Below are 18,206 nucleotides of genomic sequence, written 5' to 3' on the forward strand. Positions count from 1 at the left end.
CTTGCAAAGACATCTTTCAGCTTCCCTTGAGCTGTTAGTCATAGTTCTTAATTTCCTTTTTCTTTCTTTTCTTTCTCATTGTCAATGGCTCCCACAAAGTCACAGCACAGCAATTGCCAGGATTGGTTACCCGGCGAGTTGTACGGTAATGTAGATGATGGATTAATCAAATCGGAGGAAAAGAATTCTCGTAAAATACAGCAACTGGTCTTATTTCAAGGAAATTGTATCGCATATTTCGCGGCATATCAATACCAGAATCGCCTTTTTGCTTACCATGTTCTACATAAAGCTCAATTTTCTTGGTAATACTACATAGTGAAATATCTGCCTCTGAAAGTCATCGCGGTGCACATGTCCGGGCATAAATTTGGATAACGGCGTCAGTTCGAAAGCTTCACATGGCAGCTTTTGATATCTGCTGTGAACATCTGCTGTGAACAGCCGAGATTGTGTGCATTGCTTCCGTCATATTTCCTTAAACTTCTACACCCTTCTCTTTCTCCCTCTCGTCCCTCAGTCTAGGGCAGTAAACCAGATGTCCTGTCCTGCACCCCCCCCCCCACTTCCCTGCTTTTTTCCTTTCTTTCCTTCGTCTTTCTCTCTCTCTCTCTTTCTATATATATACATCTATAGCGTCCGCGCAGCAAGAAATATTTCTCGGTTAAAAGAAGAATAACGCACGGAAATACACGCGATGCGCTGAGCAACATGCTTCCTGTACATTGCCGCCCCGTTCTCCTTACTCATCCATAGCTCGTAGCGTGAAATGCCTATTCTTGAGCGTCCTCCAGGCCGGTCATTATCACCGCGTCACAAGCAGCGTAATAAAGGTTTTATTTTTACGGCCCCGCGGACCGCACCACCGTGCGTTTCCGGCACAGCGCGCATAACCCGCGCAGCCTATAGCGCGCCTTCCGTGTACCGAGCACAGCCCAAGACGGAGCTTGATGCCTTCGGCGTAACTGCCGAAGGCTCTTGGGCCGCACGGGTTGTTGCACTCCCTGTAGAGCCGTATTGCATGTGGCTCTCCCTCGGCGCGTGCCAAGAGACCGCTGCCGTAAAATGCGGAGCATCCACACGAAGGGTCTTTTCTTTCACGGGCCGCGCGCTGCAGAAGCGGGGAAAAGCGACATTATGAGGCGTAAAAGGGAGCCACATGCATTACGCGACATTTGGGCAAATTCAGCGCTGGCAACTAATTGGTGCAGCGTGAATGAAGGATCCCATGTGCAACTTATGTAGGATGATAGATGAAGGTTTATCTAGGCCAATTACTTGCAGGGAAACGTGAGTATCAGGCGGAAACGCACAGAAGAATAAAAATGGGTCGGAGCGCACGTGGCAGGCAATACCAAGCCACGATCCGCATCTTACCGCTATCCGTGAAAATAGAAGTATGTAATCATTGCTTTCTACCGGTGCTAAAATATGGGATAGAAACTTGGACGTTAAAAAGAAGCTTGAGAAAAAGTTAAGGACCGCGCAGCGACTGATGAAACGAAAAATGATAGACGCAACGTTAAGAGACCGAAAGAGAGCAGTGTGGATTAGAGAGCAACTGGGACAGCCAATGGTCATGCTGTCATTAGGAGAAAGAAAGGCAGTAGAGCTGGTCACGTAATGCGTAGGGCAGATGCATATGGTAAGGCGTCGGGGCCTACTGAAGTTACAGAATGGGCACCGCGAGAAGGGAAGCACAGTCGAGGATGGCAGAGAACTAGGTGGTTTGATGAAATTAGGAAATTTGCAGGTATGAGATGGGCATCAGCTGGTGCAAGACAAGGGCAATTGTAGATCGCTGGGAACGGCCTTCATCTCTGGGGGGCGGGGTACATAAAATGATGATGATGATGATGATGATGATGATGATGATGATGATGATGATGATGATGACAAGGATGATGATGATCAAAATGAAGGAGAGCATATAGGTGTTGGTAATCTTAGGAAAAGCCATAACCTTAATTCCTGCGGCTATGAACTCATTTATTGCAATTTACTGTACTCCCTGTAGTCAAATCCCAACGTTTCCAATTTCCGCCAAAACTCTTGCAATACTGCGCAATCTCCCCGCACAGTATGCAACGACGTCAACACATCGTCAGAGACGTCGACAGCATGATGAAAGTTACCACTGCGTGACTATGACAGTCGCGACGGCAGCAGCACGACGACAAAACGACGACCACGACAGCACGTCGGCGACGACATGACTACAACAACGCCGATGTAGAGGGTGCCATGTTGATACCGAGACGATGACAACGGCGATGGCGGCACGATGGCGCCACGAGAACGCATACAGTAGAATGTTGCATTTATGGTGTCCGTATCCTATGCATGCTCATTAAACGCTGCCTAAATGAAGGCACAACGACTCTTCCTACAACCTTACATAGCAGATAGAGCGGGGCCTTTTTCGATATTTTAACTGATGAGAGATGAAAATAAAGAGTCCCAAAGCACTGCGCACACTCGCATAGGCCACAAACGCCCTTCGAGAGAGTGTGATCAGCCATTATGATGCCATGAAGATCGGAACCACCACCACCAGGAAAATCGTTGCTGAGGCACTGCCTCAGCAACGATTTCGATGCAGTAAGTCGCTCACTACTACTGATCAAGCTTACGCACTTTGGTGTTGACTCATCAACTGTCAATCTCTTGCGCAGTTATCTTCTTCATAGATCATGTTAGGCTGAAGTCAATGGCCAAAGTGGTCTATTTGCGTGGCAACTAGTGGCGTCCTTCAAGTATCCGTATTAGGACCACTGTTTCTTTTATTTTTGTTAATGACGTTGCTATTCGGAATTCTTTCCTTCTACATGCCGATGATATCGAGATTTTTAAGGAAATTCATACTGTTCGTGACTGTCGCATCCAGCAATCTTGTTTTCTGTTTCTAAATGGTGCAAAAGTAATAACCTCACCTTGAATACTGTTAAGAACAAAGTCATGACCTTCACGGGCGAAACAACGAGCATCTAATTTTCTTATTCTGTAGATTCTGTACCATTGTGTAAGGTACGTGAGATCAGTGATCTCGGTGTACTTCTTGACACAACCTTACACTTTTCTGCTCACACTAAACGCGCTGCATTGCGGGACATACCCTTTCTTGGTTCTGTTTGCAGGCTATCGAGGGAATTATATTCTCCTGCACCATTCCGCAAGTTATACACAACTATCTGTCTTTCTCAACTCGAATACGCGTCGGTCGACTGGAATAGCATTTCTAGATCCAACAGTTACACTATAGATCGGGTCCTGAAAGCGTTTATTAGCATTTATAGCCGCCGCTTTGCTAACGCGGGCACTGGTCCTTGTTCTAGCTCTTTTGGATTATTGTCATTGCCCTTACTTCGCTCCCGACGTAATCACGCTGACCTTCTGTTTTTCTTCGAATTCCTTCACGGTATCCTCACATGTCCCGGTACTCCTCGGTTGTATCATGCTTTGTATTTCGCACAAAATCACCAAATAACAGACCCTTCAATGTCCCTGCCTATCATCAACAACACGCAAGCGTCCGCAGAATACAGTGCCGTTATAATTCTTATTTTCATGAGTTTGATAGTTTTTTGTAACTCGCTGTCATCATTCCTTTCCTAGCTTTGCCTTGTGTCATAGTTTAATGCATCATTAAACTGCCCTTCTCCTCCTTTTCCTCTTGTATTTACATTGCGCGCCGCCATCACCGTTCCTTTCCGTGCTTTTCCTTGTGTCATAATTTCATGCATTGTTAAACTGCTCTTCTCCTCCCTTTCCTTTTGTATTTTATATTACGTTTTGGTTCATAGATTGTTAAGCTGTGCTTCTCCTCCTTTTCCTTGTATATTTACATTGCGCTTTGTCTCAACTCTTCACAACTGTTCTTTTTACTCATTGCTTTTTTTAAAATTATATTTTGCGGCAGTGTTGTTGTTTCTTGTTTTTGGATTTTAATGTACGCATGCGCCCCCACTCAGACCTTAGGGTTGTTACTGGGCGCGTTAAATAAACATGATTGATTGATTGATTGATTGATTGATTGATTGATTGATTGATTGATTGATTGATTGATTGATTGATTGATTGATTGATTGATTGATTGATTGATTGATTGATTGATTGATTGATTGATTGATTGATTGAACACGTAGACATGTATGAACACTACAAAGGGATTAAGAGAAGTTAGTATTGTCTCCTAAAAGGGACGCCATGCACATCTACCCGCTTGCAGAGGAGAGAAAAAAAGAAACGAAGGAAATAAGAAAAACAAATAAGTAAGAGGAAGGCACAGCACAAGTGGCACAACACATCACACAGACACGCATACATAGAGTACCAGCATTAAACGCTAGCGTCTAGTACAATGGTTGACAAGAATTCCATCGCAGTTTGTGAGCCTCATTTCGAATTGTAGCACGACCTTTCGGAAACAAGATATCGTTAAGCGCAGTTCGAGCGAAATTAAATTGTTGGAACTTGTTTGGTAGCACGCAACGACAACTGTGGAAAGCTGGACATTCTAACAGCAACTACTCGAGTCCACAACCCGCGCACGAAGCGCTCGGCACACATCCTTGTCGGTGAAGGCGATGTTCGACATTAACCCACCCGATGTGTATCTTGAGCAACTAGTGACCTTCTGCGGCGAGTTAAGCCAGCCAGAAATTGATGTAGCATACGATCCCTTGGCGACGCGTTTATTCGGGTGTAAGCCCTGTAGGTGGTGGCGTATAAGCAGTCGAGCATGAGTAAGTACTTGCAAAATATTCACCGCATGAACACATCGGGAGAATTTCGCACCATCTATTCCATATCAACGTCACCCAGTGTCGTTGTCTCTATAATGAAAACAAGGGCTTCCAGGACTTTCGAAACCGCTGTGCTGAGAAAAAGAAGAAGAAAATAAATTTTATTTAAAGGAATGGTCCGGTAGTTTTGGTTGTTGCGGCCTCAGGTGGCGGCTCGAAGTCTTTGGACTCGGGCGGCATCTTGGGCTTGCCGGACGACCCAGAGCAGGTCTTCCAACTCCGCACTTTTGAGAGCCGCCTCCCAGCGGCGACGACGCCGACGGAGAAGGTCCCCGGAGGCCCCCGCAGCTGGGGCGGCGTCGGGAAGAAGGGAGCTCGAGGCTTCCGTTGGTAACGGCCGCGATTTTAGAAGCGTCGCGAACGGCGGCGGTTCCAGTACCGTTGTTGCCGGCACATTCCTAGAGCATGTGTCGCAGCGTTGCTCTCTGTCCGCACGCTTTACACGCACCAGTCGGGTGCAATCCTGGGTAAGAGTCGTGTCAGACGGCCGGGCTAGGCTAGGCCTGTTTTTGGAGTAAGCGTAAGGTCATGGCCTCGTTCCTGTTTAATTTATCGCTCGATGGCGGGTATCTGTGTCTTTCGAGTCTAGTGAGGTTTCTGAACGTTGTCAGGCGACCACCCCACGCCCATTGCGATTCTTGTTGCTGCATTTCTGTCGTAGTGTCCCGATCCGGCAGATCCGATGCCCCGCTCTAGGGGTCGGAGGCGGCGTCCGCATAATCTGCGGTGGCTCGGCATGTGAGACCTCGAGCCGTGGCGTGGGTCGCCTCGTTGCCTGCGAGCGGGACCTCGGTGTGTGCCGGGGTCCAGAGGAGGAAGACCGTAGAACCTTGTTTCTGCGAGGGCGATGTCGAGTCACTGCCATCACAAATTTGGAGTATGCTGGCCGCTCACCGCGAGACGCGGCTGCGAAGCCGCGGATTGCCGCCTGCGAGTCGCTGATCACGATCGCAGCGTTCGACCCCGCGGCGAGTGCTAGGGCTATCGCGGCTTCTTCGGCCGCCTCCGTGTGTCCCGTGGTCACCGTGGCACTCGCGAGGCACTTACCTGTGCGGTCTACAACCGCGAACGCGTGTGTTCTTCTTCCTTCTCCATACCACGCGGGACCTACGTGCACCACCTCGTTGCTGGTGCAAAACTTCTGAAGGTCGGTTGCTCGTCTGTTGCGTCTCCCGGCGTGGTGCGTCGGGTGCACGTTCTTGGGAAACGGTGGGATGATCAGGCGGTCGCGGACCGAGGCCGGAACCGCCCTCTTTTCTCCATGCTGAGTGTGGTACGTGATGCCGAGCGACTCGAGGGCGTGTCAACCCGTCTTTGAGTTGGATAATCGTTCGCATTGCTCAACGTCGTGAGCCTCAATTACCTCGTCAAGTGAGTTGTGAAGTCCGAGCTCTAGAAACTTGTCGGTGCTCGCGTTGAGTGGAACGCCGACCGCTCTCTTGAAAGCCTTTCGTATCATGCATTCGACCTTGTTTTTTTTTTTCGGACCCTATCGGGTGGATATATACACTTCAGGTAGGGGGCAACATACGCTACGCGGCTTATCGCGTACACCTGCACGAGACGGATCGCGCAGTGTTCGCACATACGATTGCGTCTATTGGTGATGCTAAAATGTGCTAAGACGTGTTCTTTTTTTCTTGGTTATGAATTTATGGGAAAGGCAGAAATTGCTTGCTGAGTAGCCGTAAATCATAATGCTCCAGATGAATGGCCTAAACGGTAAACAAGAAATGTTGATAGGAAACATTGGTTGCGCTTTCTAGACAATCACATGTAAGAAGACAGGACAGGCGCAAAAGACAGGATTGCGCCTGTCCTGTCTTCTTACATGTGATTGTCTAGAAAGCGCAACCAATGTTTCCTATTACAATGAACCAACTTGCCCAACTACGCATCCTGCTAAAGAAATGGTGGTGTGAGGGAGCTACGTAAAAGCTAAATAATAATAAAAAAACATTGTAAGAGAACCGTGTATTATAGGCTGCTCAATAATTTAGTGTCAAAAACGGAAAAATGCGATGGAGCAAGTACACAATGGCCTGAAATTGAAAAACGTCACATGCAAACATTATGAAGTCTATCAAAATCATGTAGCCAACTTCAATTCGTACTTGAAATGAAAGCGCATTCACCTAAAAATCGAAAGCGAATTCCCGCAAGACCCAGACACCTGAAACGGGGAAGTGCTGGCACGGAGGCTGGAAATAAAAGAAGGTGAAAATATTTCATGACGTTTCGCACAGCGAGTTCGAGACAGTCTTTTCAATCCAATGGAACATTTTGGGGAATGTACAACCAAAAACTCAAACTCCCTATATACGGCTTGAGCGTGCTCCTAGCGCGATCACTTCTATGAAAGGTTTCTACAATCTGAGAAAGGAGCCCTAAATTCACGTCAATGTACAGACTGAGGAAAATCTCCAAAACATTTAACATCCAATTTGAGAAAATTGTGCTCGTTTTCCCTTGTCTTTTTCTTCAACAATCTAAGCACCTGCCTATAGAAACGTCTCTCAGGTGAAGATACGTATGAAGCAATAACTTTTCGAAGACTTGACGCAGTGCCTCGAGGTCCCAACACAGAAAAGCCATCATTTTGCATTACCAGTCTGCTTTCTCTCTCCCTCCCTCCCGCTCTCGCTCTCTCTCTATCTCTTTCTTTCCTTCTTTCTTTCTTTCTTTCTTTCTTTCTTTCTTTCTTTCTTTCTTTCTTTCTTTCTTTCTTTCTTTCTTTAAGAATTTGTGCCAGCTGAAGTGAGGGCGAAAAAGGGCAGCGTGTATACTTATCTTTTTGTTTCTTGTTTTTCTTAGGAAATAACTCCTCAAGAACTGTCTAGAATGCGCCGCTTGTAGCAAACAATACATAGGTGAGACCGGACAACAAATCAATACAAGACTCAATGGTCACCGCGCGGACACAAAACACAATTTACCTAAAGCAGTAGCCAGCCACTTTAATGAACATGGACATGTGTTTGACAAAGCAAGGCTCTATATACTACAAACAAATTTCCGTTCCCCTCGCGAAAGGAAGTACACGGAATCATACCTCATACACAAGTTTAATTGCCTACACCCGACAGGAATTAATTTGGCACGCGGCAACTTAGAATCTTTAAAAGCTGTAACTTAAATCTGAAACTCTCATATCATCAACCAATACACAAAACACATTAGGCCACCAGCCAACTTTAATTCTTAACCTCACCTACTCTTTCATTTCGGAGGAAAAAGGGAAAGGAAAGGGAGAGGGGGAGAAAGGGAAAAAAATTTCCTGCCTACTACTCAATTTAATGTACTCTTTCAGGATTTTACGTCTACACCAAGTGTACGATACCCTTCTTCCATGTACACTTGCCCGCGCCCGCTTCTGCACGCGTCACCCTCCTGTTTGCTATACCGATTTCGCCCCCCCCCTTCCCCCTGCCCCCTTTTTTAGTCTTTTTTTTTTTTGAAACCCCCTCGACAACACATTCCGAAGTCAATATGCCTTTTTCGGCGCCTCAACCCGGAGTATCGCCTTCTGGATGCCGCCGTAACGACACCTACGTTAAGCGCGTGGGGCAGTGCCCCTTGAAAGACCATGCCGCTGCCTTTCAGTCACCCCACACATTGCACCGCAGACTCCTCGCCGCCACCTTGGCTATTTCAAAATTACTCGACCTATTGCTTGACCGGCCGTTCTAATGCCTCAAAAACATGCCGCCAACGACTCCCCTGAATACCTCCTAACCTTTCACATCCCCAACACGCTCCCAAGCCCCCGTATTTCTTAAAAGATTTCATTTTTCTCTTTCTTTTTCTTTCACCCCCCCCCCCTTTGTTGTGTCTTGGTACGGCCCTGGCTCCCCCTGCTTTTTTTTTCCTTTTTTCCCCCTTTTTTCTGCTTCTATTTCTTTTCTTCCCTCCCCGCGTGCCCACTCTCACGCTCTTGTCCCTTCGTCTTGAGAATGAGGCTCACAGACGTCAGACGACAACGCCTGTTCCCTCTTGTAATCTCTCTCTTTAAAACCAGCCGCCAGCGACAACACCCGCACGTGACGTCACTGCACTAACCCTTTAAAACTAACACGCCGAGGATGACGAGGCCGCCTTTGACGAAGATAGGTCCACCTATCGAAACGTTGGCCAGCCTGTCTGAGGCACTTCAACCCTGTTTTAAAAACGTTTATTCCTCAAGAACGTAGTATTTTAAGCGCTTTCAAATATGGAATTTCCTGGCACTACTGCTTTGTTCGCGCCGAGCCACGTTTATCGATGGAAAACGTTAGTTTGCCCCCTGCCTAAGTGCCTATGGTTATTCTTTTCTTTGTTGTGTGGGACTGAACGATGCTATGTCAGTGTGATCGCCATGTCGACATCCCCAGCCATTGCCAAGTGGATGCCTTACTGTCGCAGAGGTTGCGTAATAAACGCAATTACCACAGCTTTAAAACGCTCGGCATTCAGGGTTCAGGTTCTGCTCTGCTTTGTTATCCCTGCAGCACCGCCTTAAACCAGTGGCATTAGCTTTACTTTACTTTCTTTTAATACGTGCAGGGGAACTAGGCGTTTTATTTTGCTGGTGGCATTGCCTTCGCGTACTTTTTTTTTTCAGCTAAAATTCTTTTGTGTATTCGCTTTAACGTTCACGCTCTATAATGCCGCACAACTGTTTCTTTTTTTTTATTGTGTGTCAAAGTAGTATTTTAACAAACTGAATGCGTGAAATATCTGTTAGTCGTGTCAAATTTCTTAATGGTTATGCGACTACGTTCTCTCATTAGACATACAGTTAATCTCTATGGCAGTCTATGTTGGCTTTCTGTGAATACTTATTCCCCCTATATTTTTATAATCCGCCTTGGTACTTTCTTTCTTCGCATTTTTCAGTCATTCGAGTTTATTTTTGATGTTCGGAAAAAGTGGCATTTCCGTAGCCGAGAGAGAGAGAGAGAGAAATTTTAATGTAAACTGAAGATGCGCTGCTACATGCCAGGGCTTGCTACTTCAGATGCAGTGTTTGAGATGGCATGAAGAGGCAAATTATGCAAAAGGTGGAGAACACATACACAAAAAGAATAAATAAACAAATCAAGCTCTGTTCACTAACAAAAATCAACTAATTTCGATACGATCTCACTGGCGTAAGTGTAAAGGTAGGGCCTTGATAGCTCGGATTGCGTTCCCACTTCTGTCTCAAGGCACAAAAACATCACGCGCCTGTAGGAAATGTAGTCAAAGTTCGTCTGGTCAGGTAACATGATGATGAAGAATTTGCGGTCACTGAACAAGTCAAGGTGAAAATAACAGAGACGTTTCGGGACCCGTACGGCTTCCTTGATCACACTCAGTGTGATCAAAGAACAGTGTGATCAAGGAACCCGTACTCGTTCCGAAACGTCTCTGGGCTATTTTCACCTTGACTTGGTCAGTGGCCGCAATTTCTTCATCATCACCTGCCTGTATTTGTCCATGTATACTAAACAAAGTGATTGCTGCTAACCACGCGGAGGTACAGCAGCGATAGTGACACAGCCCCTGCTCCATGTGATCAAGTAGTTAGCACTCGTTGCACAGCAGTGAACTGATCTGCTCGATCCTAACAGAAAAAAAATACTGGTGTAGGCTGCACAAATTCTCAATCGATGAATGAAGTCCACACCACGCTTTCGCAGAGCCCTGGGGACACCCTAGGTGCACTGGGGGTGGATGCGACAAAGAGGCGCGTCCTGACGATCAGGGTCGGTCCAGAAAGAAATTTGCGTTCGCCGTCCGATGCGCGAGAAATGTTTTTTGTTCTCACGTGAAAATAGGATCTGTGTAGCGGACTCCAAAGAGTCGGCGTCCTTAGCAATGGCGCCTCACTTGATGTTTTGTTTAACTCTGCAGTCTTCAAGTAACGATGCACTCAAAAGTTATGCTGTGACCTCCGCTCGTTGTTCGCGCGTGTAGAGAGAGAAAGAGAGAGAGAGAGGGAGAGGGAGAGAGAGAGGGGTGTTTATTCATTTAAAAAAAAGAAAACGTACATATAATAAAAGGCAATCCCAGGGGTCTTTCCGGCGAGGTGCTTAGATTAGGTGAATTGTTCCGCTCCTTAATAGATAAGCAGCAGGCTGTTATAGATACCTTTGCGCTTTGGGGCATTTATTTTGTAGAGTATAGTTGGCTGCACTGATGTGAGCGCCTTTCGAGCGCGAGTCTGTGCGAATTACCCACTTTTGTGTGGGCCGATCAAAAACATGTTGCAATGCCGTCCGGATGGCTGCCAGCTCAGTTGGAATGGACGACGTCTTATGGCACAGCTTCTGTTTGATGTTCTTTTGTTTGACCCGATTGTCGGTACTCGTATCACTATGGCTGACGATCCCTTGTTCACAGAGCTTGCGCTTACGGAGCTTTGCGAGGTTTTCTTTATTGTCTGTTTGTTTTTTGTTTCGAATGGCTGGTCTTTAGCCATTGGCCACGTGAAGAAACGTAACACGCTTCAAGTTTTTTTATTTAACTTTATTTGCTTACAAGAGAAAACCTAACCTGGATCCCGCACAGCACTTGCGATCCCTTGGTCAACCTTGAGCATGAATCAACCATGTGAATGTTGTTTTCTCTTGTGCACTAAAAGTTGATATATTTAGGTACGCATTATTGCTGCTAACTATAGTTAACTGTCAGTCTTGATCCTCTTGTGTTTGTTAACTGCAATTCTGTCGACACATTTCAGAAATACTGGACATACTGTTTGCATAGCTTATGTTGTTTTACCTAACCTGTAACAACCTGAAAATGCTATAAGTATTGTGAGTAATAATAATCTATCAATTAATCAAATGTGTTTATTATCGTGCCACGAACATCCTCGAGGGTCTTGGTGCTGGCGCAGGACACAGCAATGCACAGGAAAAACAGTACACGACCACACACTCGTACACACATACGTATATGCGCGCACACATTTAAAAAAAAAAAAACTGATTTCGCGAGTACAGATTTTAACAGAGCATAAAATGTGCACACGCAGATAATACAAAGCAAAAGTGTAAAAAGAGAAAAGGATTACAGAAGGACGGAACACACGGCAGGTGAAAGTTTTCGTTCAGTTATTGAAATTCCTCCGCAACTCCTTTCAAGAAAATGTTAAAGTTAGGTATGATGATATCCAGGCACTCTGAACGGGCGTTATATGTCGCCTGCACTCTAGATAAACGTTCACACAAATCGGAAGGCTGAAAGGCACTCTGTTTCCTTGTGCCTTTCTGTGGAATGTAAAAGCACACATTACAAAGCGAGTGTGAGCATAAGATGTTTTCATGTAATAATTTGTGGAGAAAAATAACATATTTGCTGCGTCTACAGGCGGAGGTAGGTAAAGTGAGTGTCTGTGTTAGCTCTAATAAAATGGAAGGCTTTTGGCAGAATTGATGTTTAAATCTAGAGGTGAAGTGTCTTTTATTATTATTATTATTATTATTATTATTATTATTATTATTATTATTATTATTATTATTATTATTATTATTATTATTATTATTATTATTATTATTATTATTATTATTATTATTATCGTCTTCCTGTGTCACTTTCTTCTTTCTTTCTTTTTTGAACAGCAGGGCAAGAAGTAATAAAACGCGCTCAAGAAAGAAGTTTTAGAATGTGCATTCTTATTCTTGGCCATTCACAAAAACTTGCACTTCATTCTACCTTATCGGTAAATTTTCGCTTGATGTGGTTCATCTTCTAACATTTCCACCCTACACGGGAAGAATTCTTGGCACAATACTCACTAATTAGCTGTCACAGCTGTGTTGCAATACTTACGGTTGGGCAACACCCACCGTGTCCAACCTTCTATGCGCAAATCGCGTTCCCTTGAGCTTCTACCTGTGTTAATCGCGGAGATGCGTCTTTTCGTAATTACCAGTCATTGCTTTCTTTTATCTCTCTCTTCCTCTCTCTCTTTCTTTCCCTCAATCCTTACAGGCAGCGCGATTCCAGACGTTAATTCGTAGTCGCGTGGAGACGCTTTGTCGAAAGCTCCCCTTTCCAGGGCGCAATATCACTATGGAGCTACCTCGCCCGTTGAAAGCCTTTCATGTGTCAGTTAGTGTTCCGTTTCTCATTACAGAACTGTACTTCTCCAGCATGCAACTTAATTTGTTGTCTTAGTGAGGATTTAGTGGTCGTGTAACTCAATCGCAGAGCAACATTCAGTCATAGCAAGGGGGGAGAGAGAGAGAGAGAGAGAGAGAAGAATACAGGAAGGCAGGGATGTTAACCAGTCAATAGTCTGGTTGGCTACCCTACACTGGGGGAAGGGAGAAGGGGAAGAGAAAGAAGGGAGAGAGAAGGTGTAGGTACGTGTACGGACAGCACTGCAGTTAAAGTCGCTCGAGCAAACCAGAAGTTCTGAGAAAACACAAAAGTGCCTTCACTGCCTTCTGAGCCGATGATCGGTCGGGACGGTGCTCTAATATTGTCTGTACACTCAGAGGACGATCGTCTAGTTTCCTCAATGTGTCGGACAAATACTGTCTTTGGGCTTGGAATTGAGAACAATGGCACAATATGTGGTCAATGTTCTCCTCGCATGCGCAAACATCACATGCAGGACTATCAGCCATTCCAATTAGAGCTGAGTAGGCATTCGTGAAGGCCACTCCAAGGCATAACCGACACAGAAGAGACGCTTCACGGCGGTGCACACCGGCTGGAGGTCTGAGTTGAAGTGATGGGTCTAGTCGGTGCAGTCTTGTGCGCCTTGTATGTACGGTATTCCACTCTGCTAAGGAGATAGTGCTTGCCAGAATGCCAAGTTCTTTCGCGGCGTCGGTCCTTGAGAGCGGAATGGGGACGCAGCGGTCTTCTTGGTTTGACGTTCGAGCTGCCTTATCGGCTTCATCATTACCAATGATACCGCAATGACCTGGTATCCACTGAAAAGAGATATCATGGCCTTTTTCGCTTAAGTGATGGACAAGTTCCGCGATTTCGCACCTGAGCTGATCGTGAGTTCCATGTCGGAGAAATGAATGCACACATTGCAAGGCCGGCCTTGAATCGCAGAAGACTGCCCATTTTCTAGGACTTTCAGTATTTATCACTTGAAGCGCGTCGCGGAGAGCCGCGAGCTCTGCAGCTGTAGACGTAGTGACATGGGAAGTCTTGAACCGCTTGGTTATTCTCATTGCTGGTATAACTACAGCGCCGCCGGAACTGGTTGATGTAGTTGATCCATCAGTGTAGACGTGTACGCAGTCGCTGTATTTCTCGAACAAGAGAAGTAAAGTTAGTTGCTTGAGCGCTGATGATGGCAAGTCCGACTTTTTCTGAAATCCTGGGACTGTACATAGCAAGGGGAAGAAGTGTTGTTGCAGCGGCGACCGCAAGTAATGCGCCACAAAGCTTTTCTTTTTCGCCTTTGCAAGAAAGAAAGGAAACACGAAAATTGACGGCATATGCACACAACTGTTGTTGGTTATCCATAGCGTTAGATGGAGGCAACACGACGGTGTCACGTGTATGAGGCTGACAGGAAAAAAAATCCAGGAAAACTTGCTTTTTCTTTCTTCCATCCTTTATTTCTTTCTTGCTTTTCTTTTTTCTTTCGTTTTTGTGTATATGAGTTGCTTTTAATATGTCTGAGAACGAAAGTTGGTCAGAAAAAGTTTTTGTCCTTGTCTCTTGTTATTTTAACGTTTTTATTTATTTGTATTTTGACCACCCATCCTGATGACTGTCATGTGCAGTTGAAGGAGCAAGGGACTCACATTTCTTGTTTTGTTTATTGTTGATAGTATTTGAGAAACTTGACTTTAGGAATAATAAATATGTGGTTAGAGATACGGAAACAGACTTGACTCGTGCAGATAATACGCGGGCACTTCGTTCCCGCGTATAAAACTCATATATATTTTTCTCTGTCTTTCTCTCTCGCTCGGACTTTTTTTTTTGTCGTCGAGAAAAATAAATTAATGATTAACAGCGAAATGTTCCTCACCTTAAGAATCTTCAATGAGTCACCCTATTACAACTTCATTGCCACACTTCGTGCTGGAAAAGTGCTAATTTCAGTTGGGTGAATTTTTTTGTGTGTGTGCCACAGCCACACTGGTTATCAATCGTTCTGTCCATATCGCGTGCGAGTTCTCACACACTCCTGTGACTCACCGAACCTGTATTCTAGCTTTTTTTTTCTTTTTTTCTATTTATGTTTCAGACCAACAGAGCATGCTGTAAGCGAGCGCCGGGCTTTGACCGCGATGGATTTAAAAAAGAAGAACCATTTCTCACGTGAACTTCATCTTTTCAAAACATATGACACCAAACAGTTAATTTCATGTTCCAGAGCACGAACTCAGTCGTATGTTGTTTATTACTACTTCATTTGAGGGCGTCACCTTTTTGTTTTTGTTTTTTTCGGTAAAGCTTTGACAAACTCTTCGCTCCTGTCTTAGAGTCTGTTCCATGGATTGCGTTTCGTTTGTTACACGTTGTTATGAACAGTCCCCTTTTGAACCTTCTCTTCAAGCTGGAATTGGATACATAACGGATCTTCGTGATAGCAGCCTTTAATGTCATTAAGATGGGAGATTCTGTATAGCTACAACAATGAGCAGTGTTTCGAAAATCTTCACGACCTTGCAATGTGACGATGCAATCTAAAGCTGCAGTAAACACAGAGTGGGTAAATCAGAGCAGGTTGAAAATAAATTGCCGTTACAGTAATGTAGTTGCAGTGGAAGAGCATCATTAGTTTTCCATATTCACCATTTCCTATATCTACTAAGAAAATAGTATCGGCCTACTTCCTGCTAGACGCATGAACTATAGCATATGGAAAACTAGAGGCATGCGAATTAAGATTTTATCGGACAAATCAACGATGTTCTATCCCTTGGAGCTTGTAAAAGATGTGTGTTCAAGCGTACACATCCCATAAAAAGGCATATTCGCGTTTCGCCATTGCATCCTGAAAAGTGTTTAAAAAATCATAAGGAACGTTATAAGCGCTGAGGCCCTAAATCTTTCGAGAAAATTCATACACCTACATAGAAGCACGATATACACATATAATTATACTCCAAGAGTACATGTTTAAGTAGTAGCCGAGATAACGTACCATGAGTCATAACTGCGTTCATATTTTTTTTGCATGTTTTCTACTCGAGCATTATGGGTATATTTTTTAGGGGTGGACAAGGTACATAAATCAGCGCACTCTGGTCGACCGATGGCCTTTGCTATTGGTTTTCAAGGTTGAGAAAGGCCGGGAATTTCGCAATTTATTTCGTTCTTTCATTCTTTCTTTCTTGTTTGTTTGTTGGCTTAGCAGCTATGGCGTTTTGCTGTTGAGCACGAGTTTCCAGTATTGAATTCCTGTTCAGGCGGCCGAGTTTTTATGGGGCCATAATAATAAACTCATTACATAATACTACATCTATGAGCTTATTATAAACGTATAAACGCATACTGATGTAAACGTACCGTAACGGGGCGCGTCGAAGAGCCTCAGATCTCCAAATTTAACCCAAACTCCACCCTAAAGTATCTCCCTTGCTCATCGGGCAGTTTCAGCGTGTTAATCTAATTAAATATTGTGATTATTATTATCAGTTATATGCATCTCCTAAACACATTGGCTGTCTCCTTTACCTTAACGTTACTGTAATGCTTAGTAACTGAACTTTGACTATCTTTCTCTTTCTTTTCTTGCGGGGTCGGGGTGGGGGTGGAAGGGCGGGCGTATCCACGAGTACGACAGGCTTGTTTATTAGACAGCACACAAACTTCTTATATTGGCATTAGGTCACTTCTAAATTGGTTGTCACTTCTAAAACATCATATTTATATATCAAGTTCTAACAAATTTCGCTTATTGAGGCGAACCAGTCGGATCGGCGCTAGATAGAATTCAGCATTTTCAGACTACGTGTTTGACAATATGTGTACAACATCCAACAAGCATACCAGTGTAGGCTTCAGCTGAGAAACTCTTCGCTACAACCGACTGAAAACGTCGACGAAATCAAACGTAATCTCCTGAACAGCCTTTTCTTATAATGACAGCCTTTCAATACATCACCCATCTTTCATGCAAATTGGAGCACTCCAAACTGAAAAATTATCGTCGCCAAGTTGACTGGGTATCCTTCTACGCTCCCACAAAAGCAAACTCCTCTCATCTATTTCATATTTTTACGGGAGGAGAAACACAGAGAGAAACACTGCTTACGGAGTCTGCAGTGTTTACAGTGATTTCGTTGCACTATATGTAATGCGATAAATACTGCAACTTCGGTGCTAAATGTTAAATATTCTTTTATATTTAAGATTTAAGATGATGCCGTTGCATCAACATACAGCATACTGTGAGGCCAATCTATGCGCGAAAAAGTGCACTCCGCGTGCTTCGTAATCACTATGCATCGCGAGACCAGGATGACCACTAAGTTAGTATAGCATCACCTCTCGGCATCGATGCTGAAAGCGCTTGCACGATTTGCCCGATTCACACGAGAGTGCAGCGGTTCACTCACCGGCGTGGCCGATGACACAGCAGAGAGCAAGCACGGCAGTGCTCCGACACAGTGAACGCATGGAGCAAGCCGCGGCGCCGCAGATCCGCCGGTGGGACCCCATGGCACTCGGTGATGCACGCGTGCCGGGGGCTTCCGATTATCCTCTCGGTCGTCCAGGCAGCCACGACGCCGGCGCCGCGCCTCTGGTCGAACCACGCACCCGCCGCGATGCTGTAGCGGTGCGTCTCTCGCGAAGGCGCGCCGTCGACCGCGTGCTTGGAACCCGGGTCAGAGACTCGCTCTCCCCCACCCCCTCCCCTTTCTCCCACCTTCCGCGACCGCTGCGCTTCTGGTGGCAGATGGGAGAACAGCGCTCGCAGCAACGGTCTTACTGCAGTTTCAGGCCGGAGGCCGCCCGCGAAGGAGACAGCTCGGTGCACGAGCAATTCAGGGAATCAGACACACGAGTTAGTTTTCAGGGTGTGCTACGAGGACGTTAGAATAATGTGAGCTCGCGAGAACCAGAGTGGCGGCAAAATTAGGTGATGGTGATGGTATATTGTAAGAACACCACACAAATGAGGTTACAATCAGCTTAGGGAAAAAAGTTTACCAAAGCGCCTTTTCCAGCCCAGTTTGTCAACAATGCTATTAGTATTATGACTCGTTGGAAAACTTGCCGACTGTGACGTTTCGGTCCTCTGCGAACAGTATAGGAAGAGGAAGGGGAGGAGGAAAATTTTGTAGGAATAGAATAGAACATTGTGCAATGCTTGAAAGTATTAGGGTGCGGCTCAGGTAGGCATGTCAGCGCTGGCTAACGTTCTTCATACTTTCTTTCAACGGTGAAAGATTGAAGGGCGGCAGAAATTCAGTTCGTGCGGTGCCAATAAAGCACACACCA

The 18,206-nt window shown here is 45.3% G+C and overlaps 1 protein-coding gene across 1 annotated transcript in view; it reads right to left on the reverse strand.

Moving 5' to 3' along the window:
- The window catches only part of LOC135898349 (synaptogenesis protein syg-2-like), an 86,020-nt gene extending 68,494 nt beyond the window's left edge, over positions 1 to 17,526 (reverse strand). Inside the window, exon 1 of the mRNA XM_070538140.1 lies at positions 17,321 to 17,526. Coding sequence (XP_070394241.1) covers positions 17,321 to 17,423 — 103 coding nt within the window. The 5' untranslated portion in view covers positions 17,424 to 17,526. The remainder of the gene's footprint in view (positions 1 to 17,320) is intronic.
- Positions 17,527 to 18,206: the final 680 nt, after the last annotated feature.

This window comes from Dermacentor albipictus, chromosome 4 (genome assembly GCF_038994185.2).
Source record: "Dermacentor albipictus isolate Rhodes 1998 colony chromosome 4, USDA_Dalb.pri_finalv2, whole genome shotgun sequence".
NCBI lineage: Eukaryota > Metazoa > Arthropoda > Arachnida > Ixodida > Ixodidae > Dermacentor > Dermacentor albipictus.